We start from the raw sequence: 15,325 nt of genomic DNA, 5'->3' as shown, positions 1-15,325 counted from the left end.
GTTGACATTTGGGCTGAGACCTTTCATCAGGGCTGGAAAGGAAAGGGGAAGAAGCCTTAATAGGAAGATGGGGCAGGGTGGAGGGGAAGCGATGCAAGCTGGCAGGTGGTAGGTGAGACCAGGTGAAGGGGAAGGTGGGTTAGTGAGGGAGGGGGTATGGAAAAGCTAGGAGGTGGAAAAGGCAAAAGGACTGAAGAAGACAGAATCTAATAGGAGAGGACAGTGGACCATGGAAGAAAGGGAAGGAGGAGGGAAACTAGAGATAGGTGATGGGCAGGTGAGAAGAAGAGAAGGGGTGAGAGGCTAACCAGAATGAGGAATGGAAAAAGAGAGGTAGAGGGAAGAGGGATACATTGATGAACTTTCCTCCTTGGGTAATCCTGGCTTGCAGTGAATGGAAATTCTCATGTCATGTTTTAAAGGGGCTTGATCTCAGTCCAAAATGAGCCCATTTACCTCCAATAGATGTTTATTCTAGATCCTGTAGCTTATCTTCCAAGTCAAAAGCCCTTCTTAATTCATCATTGCCTCATTGTTTTTGTGTCCAAACACTGAAACAATTTACCCAATGGCTCTGTGGGAACCTTCACCAGAAGAACTGTACCTTCTCAAACGCAATTGAGTAAATACTGGTCTTCCCAGTAATCCCTTTGTCACCTAAATGACTGAAAAGGAAATGAATTGAGCAGAGCTGACTCCAATTATTCACAAGCTCAAATTCAAGTTTAATTGTCATTCAACCACACATGAATACAGCCAAATAAAGTGTTCTTCAGGGCCAAGGTGTGAAACACAGTACCAACAGTCATACAGAGCACAAGGCACATAGAGCACAGATAAAACAGCAAGCACATATAAGATGTCAGTAAAATACAGTCACTCAAAAAATATACAGGTCAAGACCCTGAGTCCATTAAAGTTGCAGCAGTCTGAAGTCAAACACAATAGAGCTTGTCTTCTGCCGAGTGAACACCGGGGGCAGCACTGACTCCAGCTTGGATGCCACGCCAAGCCACACCATCCCTGGCACTCCGGTGGAGCCCACCTGCTCCAGCACCTCTCCTGGGTGGCTGTAAACAGGCAGCTCTGCGGCTTGAGGTCTAATCCCCACTACAACTGAGGCCATGCAGCTCGGCCACTGTCTGCCAGTAAATCAGTGAATTGGACGAGGCATGTCCAACAGGGTGTAACGATCACAAGAAAAGCGGCTAAGATGATCACTCACTAATAGACTGGATACCACCTTAGTGTACCTACTCCTCCCAACGCCTCTCTGATGCAGGCAGTAGCAAGATTTGCACCATCTAGTTCCTTTGGTTTCTCCGCCAACGAGCCAACTCACTAATGGGGGTAGACCTGCAGTATTTTTAAGTTCTTAATGTCCAGCAGGACCATGTGATCATTAAAAAAAATTTTTTTTAAAAGACAGTAACACCTATGGTTGGTCACCATCATACTGGAAGTTTAACGTAGAATGTTGTTGAGGGAAAGAGGAGTAATTATTTCAGACGCTGAACCCCTCACTCTGCAGACCAACCCTTTCAGTACTTCAAAAGGTTTTACCAGGCTGCGATGAATCCTGTCTGTCTCTGAAGTCGTATAATTCACTTTTCTTTCTCCTTCTGGGCAGTGCTTTCATTCTCCCATTGAGACGTGCAGGTTAAGAGTGTTCATGTCTTTTCACAGCTGTGCAGTGGGAGAAGTCGCCCTCCGAGTGGGAGCAAGTCTAACAGAAAGTGGGAGCTTGTTAAATGTTTTAGAAGCCGCTATATGAAATAACAAAAGGCACTCAAATTAAGTTTGCTTGGCCGACTATATAAATTTAAACTGTGTTGCTACTGTTTAAACTTTACATCAGTGTTATTTCATTTTCACCGGCTCTAAGTTTGAGACAATTTTGTTAATTGGTTTAGCCATGTTTGTAACTCTTTTCACATTTCAAGTCAATGTACAGGTATTGTTTTCTTCCAGTTGATGCAAATGAATGAGGAATACAGCCAGTGCCCTGACCCTACTTTGGAAATGGCCCATTTGCCATTCACATTATTCACTCTAATGGAAGTAGACCCGCCCTGTATGAGAATGCTATACAGCTATGGTAATAGTGACTTTCGGGCTTGCCCCGAGAGATACTGTGTCAGCCGTCATGCAGAAAATTTAATAGCATGTCACAGGAAATAATAGTTTGCACTTTCTCAGCAGGACCAGTAGGTAGTCATGTTAAAAACGATCTTCTGTCCTCTGGGACTGGTTGCCAGTGTACCATTTAATAAGACCATAAGACATGGGAGCAGAATGAAGCCATTCAGCCCATTGAGTCTGCTCCACCATTCCATCATGGTTGTTTTATTATTCCTCTCAACCACATTCTCCTGCCTTCTCCCTGTAACCATTGACGCCTTACGACTCAAGAACTGTTAATCTTAATCTGCTATGCCAGGAGGTTTTGATATCAAGGTTATTCCTGATCAGGTTTCTCAGGCAAATGCAAAGCAGAAATTGAAGATATCCTTACCACCTTCTCGCACCACCACTCGCTCTATACCCCCACAATTATTATGCCTCGTTCTGTTTCCTTGATCCTTCCCTCTGCTCCTGACTGTTCACCATTAGGCTTGTGATCTGGGCTCACGGTGACTGTGAAGCAAGCAATCTCGCTGGCAGGTGTCTAATCTGAAGCTGGAGCATGAAGAGCTCCTGACATCTTTCCAGTGACAACCCCGTCTGTTCTATAGAAATCCACGGCGAAATTATCCTCTGACTGCTGCTGACAGTACTGCAGCAACATCTGCTGCCTTGCAGTATCCCCCAGTGCCATGGCAACACTCTGAAAAATGTGCTGACACCAGCAACACCCCGCAGCTTACTCCAGTAGCAAATGGAGTTGCTCCACATGACACCATTTTGCTTCAATTCATGTCAAGTTGCTCATTGTGCTGTGCGTACACAGCTGCATGATGCAACAGCGAGCTTAAAGAAGGATTCTGTCAAGAGTAGTCTTTTCAAGATGGAAATAAGTTCAAATACAGCTCAGACTCTTGGCCACATTGTTTGCTGTGTTGCTGATTCAGTCTGGATTTGTGTGTGTGTCTGTCTGAGTGAGTGTGTGTGTGTGTATGTATGTATGTAGGGTGCTCAGTCCCTTATATCTACTCTGCAGTTTAACAAAGTCATGACAGATCTTTGTTCTCAGCATCACTTCCCTGCACACACCTTCTTCCCATCGTAATTAAAAACCTGTCTATCTCTGAATGAATAAGCTAGTGGGTAAACCTTCACGGCTTCTTAGGTAAAGAGGTTCAAAGATTCACAAACCTCGTTGAAAAAGTCTTGCCATGAATGACCATCCCCTTATTTTGAGACAATGGTCCTTGGTTTTGGGCACCCTGACTGAGAAACTACATATCTATGCTAGCAAACCCCTTAAAAATGTTGTACAATTCAGTGATTCTTATACTTTTTAAACCAATAATAGTCTGGGTCCAATGCGTCTATTCAGTTCTCATATGATAAAGCTGCCATCCCAACCTTCCCTACAAGTATAGCCTTCCTGCGGTTGGGAGACCAGCCTGCCACACAGCATTCCAGATGCAGTCTCACTAGGACTCTGTATGATTGGAGCAAAGTATCTTGCACTCAGATCTCTTTGTAGCAAAGGCCAACATACAGTTTGCTTTTCCAGTTGCTTGCTGTACTGACATGTTAACTTACAGACCCTCTGAACACCAACACACTTAAATCTCACATCATTTAAGATATACTTTGCCTCCCTGTTTTCCTTCTGCAAAAGTCAACAATCTCATATTTTCCACATTATGTTCCATCTACCCTGCATTTACTAAGGACTGAAGGCCCAGAGGTTTTTTTTGTGTGTGTGTGTGTGTGTGTGTGTGTGTGTGGGGGGGTGCGCATTAGGAAGAGACCCGTTGTTTTATTTCGTGTTTTTTGTGTTGTTGCTGTTTGTGTGTTGTTCTGTTGAACGTTGTGAGCATTCTGTGTTGACACAGGAATGTGTGGTAACAATTGCGAGCTGCCCCCAGCACATCCTTGGGTTTGTTGGTTGTTAACGTAAACGACACCCAGCATATTGTATGTTTCAATGTAGGTGTGATAATTGAACCTGAATGTGAAACTGAACTGGTCCATTTCCTTTGAAGTCTCGCTGGATACACTTCACAGCTCACATTGCCACTCAGTTTTGTACAGTTGACAAACTTAGATGTATCACACTTGATCCCTCATTCAAACCATCCATCGAACCAGTGCCAAACCTGCAAAGCTGGGGGTCTGCTTTGTCAAGCACCTTTGCACCATACCCAAAAAGTGGATCTTCCCATTGGCCAAGCATTTTAATTCCCATCCCCATTCCCACTCTGACATGTTGGCCCATGGTCCCCTCTTCTTCCATGATGAAGCCACTTTTGGAGTGGAGGAGCAACACCTTGTATTCCATCTGATGGCATGAACAGTGATTTATCATAAGACCATAAGACATAGGAGCAGAATTAGGCCATCTAGCCCATCGACTTTGCTCCGCCATTCAATCTTGGCTGATCCCTTTTTCTTCTCCTCCTCAACCTCAGATCCCGGCCTTCTCCCTGTAACCTTTGACGCCATGTCCAATCAAGAACCTATCAATCTCTGCCTTAAATACACCCAACGACCTGGCCTCCACAGCTGCATGTGGCAACAAATTCCACAAATTCATCACCCTTTGGCTAAAGAAATTTCTCAGCATCTCTGTTTTGAAAGGGCACCCCTCTATCCTGAGGCTGTTCCCTCTTGTCCTAGACTCTCCCACCATGGGAAACATCCTTTCCACATCTACTGTGTCTAGGCCTTTCAACATTTGAAAGGTTTCAATGAAATCCCCCCTCATCTTTCTGAATTCCAGTTAGTACAGACCCAGAGCCATCAAATGTTCCTTGTATGATAACCCTTTCATTCCTGAAATCATCCTTATGAACCTCCTCTGGACCCTCTCCAATGCCAGCACATCTTTTCTAAGATGAGGAGCACACAACTGTTCACAATTCTCTAGGTGAGGCCTCACTAGTGCCTTATAAAGCCTCAGCATCACATCCTTGCTCTTGTACTCTAGACCTTTGGAAATGAATGCTAACATGGCATTTGCCTTCTTCACCACTGACTCAACTTGCAAGTTAACCTTTAGGGTGATCTGCACAAGGACTCCCAAGTTCCTTTGCATCTCAGATTCTTGGATTTTCTCGCCATTTAGAAAATATTCCACACATTCATTTCTACTACCAAAGTGCATGACCGTGCATTTTCCAACATTGTACTTCATTTGCCACTTTCTTGCCCATTCTCCTAATCTGCCAAAGTCCTTATGCATTCTACCTGTTTCCTCAATATTACCTGCCCCTCCAGCAATCTTCGTATCATCTGTAAACTTGGCAACAAAGCCACCTATTCCATCATCTAAATCATTTCTTACAGCATAAAAAGAAATGGTTCCAAAACCAACCCCTGCGAACACCACTAGTCACTGGCAGCCAACCAGAAAAAGATCCTTTTATTTCATTTGCTTCCTCCTTCCAATCAGCCAATGCCCTAACCATGTTAGTAACTTTCCCATAATACCATGGGCTCTTAACTTGATAAACAGCCTCATGTGCGGCACCTTGTCAAAGGCCTTCTGAAAGTCCAAATATACAACATCCACTGCATCCCCTTTATCTATCCTACGTGTAATCACCTCAAAGAATTCCAACAGGTTCATCAAGCAGGATTTTCCCTGAAGGAAACCATGCTGGCTTTGTACTATCTTGTCCTGTGTCACCAAGTACTCCATCACCTCATCCTTAACAATTGACTCTAACATCTTCCCAACCACTGAGGTCAGACTAAATGGTCTATAATTTCCTTCCTGCTGCCTTCCTTCTTTCTTAAAGAGTGGAGTGACATTTGTGATTATCCTTCCAGTAATTTCTTTTTCCCTCGCCCTTCCCTCTTCTATTCCTCACTTTGGCCCCTTCTCTCTTCTCCTCACTTGTCTATTAGCTCTCCCTGGGTCCCGCCCTCCTTCCCTCTCTCCCTTTGTCCACTCTCTTCTCCTATCAGATTCTTTCTCCTCTAGCCCTTTGCCTTTTCCACCTATCACCTCACAGCTTCTTGCTTCACCCCCGTCCCCCATCCACCTGGCTTCACCAATCACTTTCTTGCTTGTCCTCATTCCCCTCCCCCCACCTTTTTATTCTGGCATCTTCCCCTTCCCTTTCCAGTCCTGATGTCCCGAAATATCAACTGTTTATTCATTTGCATATATGCTGCCTGCTCTGCTGAGTTCCTCCTGCATTTTGTGTGTGAAGCCCTGCCACAGCCCATTTATCACAATCAACCAACTCAAAAATTATTTTCTTCTTCCTGATCTCAGTTTTTGTTCTATTAATAAATCCTCAGATATAGGTAAATATCTTTTCATATTAAGTATGTGTACAAATCATATAGGTTGCATGTATCTATAAAGTATCTTTAGATGAATATACACCTGTGTATTTGATGGCCTGTGAATAATGGTGTATGTTTGTGTGAATGCATGGATACAGATATATATATCTCTCTGTGTATATCAATTCTCATGTCAGTACAAGTTTATAAAAGTCTTTGGAGGTTTACGTTTGTATGATGCATACATCTGTGTGGATAAAATGTAGCTAATCTGCATGGATCTATGTGTCTGCAAGTTTCCTCCATAATTCATGTCCCAGAGCTTGATTAACATAAAAAAAAGGTTAGCTTTATTTGTGACACGTTCATTGAAACCAGAAGCCCTGAATGAACCACGAGATCCGTAGTCTGCTGAGGGCCAAATCTGTGGCAGTCAGGTCTGGTGATCAAGTAAGATACAACGGGTCCAGATATGACCTCTGAAAAGCCATTTCAGGAGTGAAATGGCAATTCCAGACTAAGCTGAATCACTGGAGGATGCTCAACAGCTGTGGCAGGGTTTGAATGCTATTACCTCTTACAAAGTGAATCCAAACGACAGAGGTGGACTCGAGGCTTCCCTACCAGATGAGCTCAGTGCCTTCTGTGCTTGCTTTGATCATCAAAACATGGAAGAACCTTCACGCATTCCCACAGTCTCCGATGACCCTGTGATTTCAATCTCTAAGGCCAATGTGAGAGCATCTTTCAGGAGGATGAACCCATGGAAAACATCTGGTGCAGATGGGGTACCTGACCATGCTAATCAGTTGGCTGGAGTGTTCACTGATAACCTTAACCTCTCACTTCGGCAGTCTGAGTTACCCAACTGCTTCAATCGGGTTTCAATTATGCCGGTGCCTAAGAAGAACATGGTAACCTGCCTGAACGACTATCTTCCTGTAGCATTTGTATCCACTGTGATGAAGTGCGAAGAAACATAGCAACTTCTGCCTGAGGAGTGACTTCGATCCTCTCCAGTTTGTCTACCATCACAACAGGTCAACAGCAGATTCCACTTCATTGCCTTCTCACTCAACCCTGGTACACCTGGACCATGAAAGTGCATATATCAGGGTGCTCTTCATTGAATACAGCTCTGCATTGAACACGAAAAACTACTTGAAACTAATCGATAAGTTTCAAGACCTGGGCCTTAATATCTCCTTGTGAAACTGGATCTTCGATTTCCTCACTTAACAGACCTCAGTCAGTTCAGATTGGCAACAACATCTACTCCACAACACCATCAACGCAGGTGCTCCACAAGGCTGTGTGCTTAGCTCCCTGCGCGACTTGCTTTGTACTTGTGACTGTGAGGCTAAGCACAGCTCCAATGCCATTTTTCTGTTGTATGCCGAATCAAAGGTGGTGATGAATCAGCCTGTAGCAGGGAGATTGAAAACCTGGCTGAGTGGCGCCACAACAGCCTCTCACTCAATGTCAGCAAGGCAAAGGAGGTAACTATTGACTTCAGGAGGAGGAAACCAGAGGTCCACGAGCCAGTCGTCATCGGAGCATCAGAGGTGGAGAGGGTCAGCAACTTTAAATTCCTTGGTGTTATCATTTCAGAGGATCTGTCTTGGGTCCAGCACATAAATGCCATTACAAAGCAAGCACTGCAGTGCCTCTACTTTCTTAGAAGTTTGTGAAGGTTTGGCATGCTTCCTAAAATGTTGACAAACTTCTATAGATGTGTGCTGGGGAGTATATTGACGAGCGGCATCATGGCCTGCTATGCAAACACCAATGCCCTTGAGTAGAAATACCCACACAAAGTAGCGAACACAGCACAGTCCATCACAGTAAAGACCTCCCACCATGGATCGCCGTGCTGTCGCAGGAAAGCAGCGTCCATTATCCAGGATCCCTACCACCCAGGCCATGCTGCTCTCTTCTCACCACTGTCATCAGGAAGAAGGTACAGGAGTCTCAGGACCCACAGCACCAGATTCAGGAGCAGTGATTACCCCTCAACCATCAGGCTCTTGAACCAGTTGGGATAACTTCACTTGCCCTATCCCTGTACTGTGTCCACAACCTTGGGACTCACTTCCAAGGACTCTTAATCCCATGTTCTTGATACTTATTGCTTATTTATTTGTAATTATTATTTCTATTTTTTTCTTTTGTATTTCCACAGTTAGTTATCTTTTGCATGTTGATTGTCTATCTATACCATTGGCTGCAGTCTTTTGTTGATTCTATTATGTTTCTGAGTATGCCCACAAGAAAACAAATCTCGGGTTGTATATGGTGACATATATGTATTTTCATAATAAATTTACTTTGTGCATGAAATTTAAAACATTGGAATATACAATGAAATGCACCATTTGGCATCAACAGCCAACACAGTCCAAGGATGTGCTTGAGGGCAGACGCAAGTGTGCCACGCTTCCAGTGCCAACGTAGCATGCCCACGACTTACTACCCCTAACCCGTGCATCTTGGGATTGTGAGTGGAAATGGGGACACCCGGAGGAAACCAATGCGGTCATAGGGTGAATGTGCAAACTCCTTACAGGCTGCAGTGGCAATTGAACCCCAATCACGGGTGCTGTAAAGCATTACGCTGGCCACTACTCTTGCCTGCTTCCCCTTCATAAATGGATATGTATGTCAGTATAAATGTACTGATTTGTCTGGATGTATGATATATGAATCTGTGTGCATATATTGTGTCTGTCTACATGGGTCTGTGTCTGCAAGATTTCCTCCCTAATCCATATCCCATAGTTTCATTAACTTATTGTGTCCTAGCTACCCTAATTTTTAGAGGAGTTTCAAACTATAACTTCCGCCTCTGACCCAAAATAAGAAATCCAATACCATTCTATGTGAATTTGTTCTTTTAAATCAAACGTTGTAAAAAAAATGGTCACAGCTCCATTAAGGCTTAAAGTAGCATATTTATTCACCAGATGTATTGATATTTAACATAATTTGCATGAGTGGGTTTTGATTGGCATAATTTGGTTGATCTACCCATATGATTATCCATTTGATTTTGGATGCTTTGTAGATATAATTAGTCACTGTTTATTGCTTTATTGAATGCTGGTTTCTGAGGATATAAACTGATTATGTGTTTTCACACAATGTTTTTGAATCTTACCTGGATTAGCTCTCCACGCTTGTGGTGATGCTCCACATATCAGTGAGAGAGTGGAGAACGAGCGTCTGCACAGAATTCTGTCAGATCAAAGCTTTTACTTGTATATTACAATGGGATTTGTTTCTTCCTTCACAGCTCTTGCAGCAAGCCACCTCCACAAGTAACCTGGGCGCCTTCAGTGGCATTCAACAGATGGCCGGTGAGTATAGCTAGTTCAGCTCCCCTCCTGTCTGCTAGCTGTTTGGCTAGTTGTGTGCCTTCTGCAATGCACCTTATTCTGTAGCAACCACAGTTGTCACAACAGATGAGCAGACTCTACAACTAGAAACATTTTATTCAGAGACTATAAACCATGCACTGCCAATCATTCTATAATTCAGAGGAGCAGAGTTAGGCCATTCGGCCCATTAAGTCTGTGCGCCATTCTATCGTGGTTGATTTATTATCTCTCTCAAACCCATTCTCCTGCCTTCTCCCCATAATTTTTGACACCCTGACTAATCAAGAACCCATCAACCTCCGTTTTAAATACACCCAGTGACTTGGTCGCCATAGGCATCTGTGGCAATGAATTCCACAAATTCACCACCCTATGACTAAAGAAATTCCTCCTCACCTCTGCTGTGAAGAGACTGCCTTGTATTTTGAGTTTGTACCATCTTGGTCCTAGACTCCCCCACTAGATTCGGATCCCGAGTAACAGTCATTTTGTTCTCATTTACAACTGTGTAATGGAAATTACATTAAACAATCAAACAATCAGGAAACATCCTCTGCATGCCCACGCTATCTCGGCCATTCAGTATTCTGCAGGTTTCATTGAGATCCCACTTAATTCTTCCTCTCCCATTCCAGTCACCTGCTGGAAGAAAGAGCCTTGTAACATCTATCCCATCAAAGTTTCAAGAAAGTCATCTCTGATTCTTACAAACTGCAGAGGGTATGGAGTAACAAACAAAGCTTACGAGAGGCACTCAGTGGGTTGAGGAAAGGAATTGTTGACTTTTCGGATCAAAGTATGGCAGGAGTAGGTTTGTTGCACAATCAATGTAGAGTTTCGACTTGACAGTTGCTTTCCTTCCACTAATGTATGGCTTGCTGAGTTCCTCTAGCAGATTAATTGTTGCCACAGATTCCAGCATCTGTAGTCTGTTGTATCTGCAGGGGATGTACACTCAGTGCCCACTTTTTTCGATACACCTGCTCATTAATGGAAACATCTGATCAGCCAATCAGGTGGTAGCAACTAAATACATGAAAGCATGCAGACGTGGTCAGGAGGTTCATTGTTGTTCAGCCCAAACATCAGAATGGGTAAGAAATGTGTTGTAAATGACTCTGACCGTAGTATGATTGTTCATGCTGGACGGGGTAGGTTGAGTATCTCAGAAACTGGTGATCTCCTGGGACTTTCACACAGTACAGTCTCTGGAGTTTAAGTGAATGGTGTGAAAAACAAAAAGAAAATATCCAGTGAGTGGCAGTTCTGTGGACAAAAATGCCTTGTCAATGAGAGAGATCAGAGGAAAATGGCCAGACAGGTTCAAGCTGACAGGAAGGCGACAGTAACTCAAATCACAACACGTTACAAAAGTGGTGTGTAGAAGAGCATCTCTGAATGCACAACATGTTGAACCCTGAAGTGGATGGGCTACAGCAGCAGAAGACCATGAACATACTCTCAGTGGCCACTTTATTAAGTATAGGAGTTACATCATTAATAAAGTGACCACTGGGTGTGCTGTGTATTGTATTTAATATTTCAGTAATATTTGAGTAATCTTGAAAATATATTGCTGATTAAGCATCCTTTATTTGTTTGAATAGTTTGTTATGGGTTATTTATAAAAATACGTGAATTGAGTGAGTCATCGAGCCACCACGTGATAAGTGTATGCCTCACCTGATGTAAACAGGAACTAAAACTCATATCTCTCAGCTCTCTTGTTTCTCACTGAATTGGTTTCATGTTTCAAGAGTTACAAAGCATAACGGAGGTGTGGGTAGTTTCTTCTCAGTCTCTCTTTATAATATAATCCTCCACCTCCGAACACCAGTCTCGCATGGAAGGCATGGTCACAATGGGCCAGAGCAACACACACTGGAGGAACTCAGCAGGTCATGCAGCATCTGTGGAGAGGAGTAAAGAGCCAATGTTTCAGGCTGAGACCCTTCACCAGGACTCCAGTGGGTCTGCTTGTGTGACTTTCAAATGCTGAACACAGAGAACCTTGGGGCTGTGCCTCTCAGCACTTCCGTTGCCCCTTGACCTCTGGAAGACAACAGTATCAGCTGAAGTTACTAATGAACCAGCTTGGCTGGAAGAGTGAGCCGACTGGGGCTGGGCTCTTCTCAGATGCAGTGCCCACATAAAGCCACCTCATGGTGCTCCCCTGCTATCACTTTGGCTTACTTCATCAGTGGTATTCCCAAATTCGCAAGAGTACCAGAACATATTACTGAACCCAAGTCCAATTTAAGCTGTGCAGTTTTAAACATGGAAACAAAAGTCTGGGAAATGCAGCGTGATGCACGCAGACATTACACTGTTACAGCAAGCTGTGCCATGTAAATTAAAGCTATCAAGGAAATTTAATTGCCTTAAATCTGTCTTCACTGAATCTATTGGATAACATTTCACCTGAGAGCTTTAATGAACTAAAGCGGCACATAAGGATTTATTGCTTTTGGAAAGACCCTTCAGGGCAGGTAATTTTTTTTTATGTTAACTGTTGTGCTGATTATTGCCTTTACTCATTGCAGCCTAGTAACCTACTCTTGAAGAACATAGAGTCAGGCCTGTGCTTCCTTTCAATTAGATCATGGCTGATCTATTTCTTGATTCAAGATTCAAATTTATTAATGACATGTCTATTGGCACACGCAGTGAGATGCACAGTTTTCATCCAGCAGACCCAAGGGTGTGTTGGGGATTGCTTGCAGGTATCTGCACACGGTCCAGCACCAATGTTCCCTGACTCCCTTTTTTCCAGCCATCGTGCCATATCTTGAGGTCACAAAAAATGTGGCCTCAGTTTTCAAGACTTTCATTTGAGCCCTTGCCCTCTCCACTCAGTTACGAAGGAGAGATAAGAAGGAGAAAACAGAACTAGGAGTAGACCACTTACCTCCTCCAGCCCTGCCCTCAAACCTGACCCTAAGGTCCAAGGAGGCACACATCCCTACTAACCCTAGGTGCACCCTGACTAACCCTGGCCACACCCCCACAAACCCGGTGACTTGTGTAAGGAGGAGGAAGATCCAATAAAGGCAAGTATTGGACTTGGTTAATAAAGGCGTGGGCCAGATCAAAGTGGCAGGGTTGCGTGACACTGTATCTCAAGTGGCAAGATCAAGAAGCACAAGAGGGATGATTTTCTCACTGCCCGAATACTCTCACGATTGGTCTGCCTTTCAGAGTAATCCTCTCTTCCCTGCCCCAGGCCTCATCTGTTCCTCTGTGCCAGTTTACCATAACCCTCAATTGCTTGATCCTTCAAGAACGTATCTACCTCTGCTTTAAAAACCCCCAAGAGAACAGTACAGCCCAAAAACAGGCCCCTCGACGCACGATGTCTGTGCTAAACACAATTCTGAATTAAAGTAAATTGCTTCCGCCAGTACATAATCAATATTCCCTTCATTCTCTGTATATTCATGTGTCTGTCTAAAGCCTCTTAAGTGCCTCAGTCATATCTACTTTCACCATCACTTCTGGCAGTGCACTACCTGCTCTATGTACATTTATTTATGTATTGATTTATTGACTGATTGATTGAGATACGGCATGGAATAGGTTCTCCCGGCCCTTCGAGCCACACTGCCCAGCAACTCCAAATTTAACCCTAGCCTAATCATGAGACAATTTAAAATGACCTCCCAACCGGTATGTCTTTGGATTCTGGGAGGAAACCCTCATGATCACGGGGAGAACATACGAGCTCCCTACAGATGGAGGTGGAAAATGAACCCGGGTTGCTGGTGCTGTGAAGTGTTGAGCTACCATGCTGTCCCTTTTGAGATACAGCACAGTAACAGGACCCTCCGGCCCAAAGAACCCAAACCGCCCAGTCACACCAATGTGACCAATTGACCTACTAACCCGTATGCTTTTGGGACATTGGAGGAAACTGGAGCACCTGGAGGAAACCCACACAGTCACGGGGAGAACACGCAAACTTATTACAGACAGTGGCCGAAATTGAACCTGAGTTGCTGGCTCTGTAATAACATCATACTAACCGCTAGGCTGCTGCGCTGCTCGAGACAAAACAATCCAAGTTTGTCTGACCTCTCCGGAGAGCATATGCCCTCTAATCCAGACAGCTAGTGAACCATTTCTGTTCCCCCTTTCCAAAGTCTCCACATCCTAATTGTAATGGGGTGATCAGAGCTACACACAGTACTACCAAGGGTGGCCTAGCAATAGTTTCATTTAGCCGCAATGAAGAACATAGAACAGTACAGCACAGGAACAATCCCTTCTGCTCACAATCTTGTGCTGAATAAATTAAGCTCATTATGAAAAACGCAACTAAACTAATCGTTCCTGCCTACCCAAGGTCCATATCCCTCCATTCACCTCTTAAACACCTCTATTGCACTTGCCAAAGGTAACACCTTTGGTAGCGCATTCCAGACATTCTTCACTCTGTTAAAAGAAACTTGTCCCGCACGTCTTCGTTTAACTTGCTTTCTCTCACCTTAAACGCATGTCTTCTGTTATTAGGTATATTCTGACACTGTGGAAGAGGAATAGGCTGTCTGTAGAAAGGATATACTGTATACAGTATATGATATCTGGTATAATATCTAGGGGTGGCGTGGTAGCATTACAGTTAGCACAATGTTTTACAGTACCGGCGACCCGGGTCCAATTCCCCCTGATGACTGTAAGGAGTTTGTTCGTTCTCTGGGTGCTCCACTCCCACAGTCCAAAGACCTACCGGTTGGTAGGTTAATTGGTCATTAAATTGGGGGATTGCTGGGCAGCCTGGCTCAGAGAGCCTACTCCCCAATGTATGTCAATAAAACAAAAAAAAATGAAACTATATAAAATACACACACATTCACAGTACTCTTATAAAACTATATATGTGAGGTACTGTATAATCTCTCATAATCTTACAAACTATCAGCTTTTATATCCGCAACCCACCGGGATTGAGAATCCCAGGTATTCTACACCCTCTGTGTGAAAGACATCTCCGGATCTCCAAGCACCTTCCTGTGACGACAAGTTTCCTGACAACGTCCCTCACTGCGTTCCCCCCCCCTCCCCCCAAGCCTTACTGTACGCTCCCTGCACTGAATGAGATTGTAAGGGATTTTTAAAAGCCAAGCACCTGACAACAGAAGTCTTGCTTTTGTGAATCCAGCCGGGTTCTTATCTGTCACACAGTCTCCCCCGGAACAGCTGGGACCTGAGACATGCTGCGAAGTTCTGGCGTGGATGCTGTAACAGGGCCTGTGAGAAACATTCATGTCATCCATCTGCCATTCTTTAACTGTTCGTGATTGGCAGCCACTTCTAACATCTGACATCTGCTCTCACTGATTGATATGCAGATTTATGGTAATCACAGTGCACAGTAAGGAGAAATTATCTAAGGTGAACATTAAATTAAATTTACATGGCCTTATCATTGTAAATAAAATCAGAAGTTTTAGGTAAGAATATTCATCTTACAAGCTGAGTTTAAGAGAGGAAATGGTGCAGGATTTAATGAAGAGCTAAAAATGAACCTGTGCTTAATA

At 43.9% G+C, this 15,325-nt stretch overlaps 1 protein-coding gene across 27 annotated transcripts in view; it reads left to right on the top strand.

The window, feature by feature from the left end:
- The window catches only part of celf2 (cugbp, Elav-like family member 2), a 1,121,102-nt gene that overhangs the window by 1,057,920 nt on the left and 47,857 nt on the right, over window positions 1-15,325 (top strand). For all 27 annotated transcript variants that reach the window (XM_063072708.1, XM_063072701.1, XM_063072709.1 and 24 more), the window contains one exon: window positions 9,704-9,767. In XM_063072708.1, coding sequence (XP_062928778.1) covers window positions 9,704-9,767 — 64 coding nt within the window. The remainder of the gene's footprint in view (window positions 1-9,703; window positions 9,768-15,325) is intronic.

Source organism: Mobula hypostoma, chromosome 20, assembly GCF_963921235.1.
Source record: "Mobula hypostoma chromosome 20, sMobHyp1.1, whole genome shotgun sequence".
NCBI lineage: Eukaryota > Metazoa > Chordata > Chondrichthyes > Myliobatiformes > Myliobatidae > Mobula > Mobula hypostoma.
The sequence above is the reverse complement of the archived record's forward strand: the minus strand, read 5'-3'. Positions and strand labels throughout refer to the sequence as shown.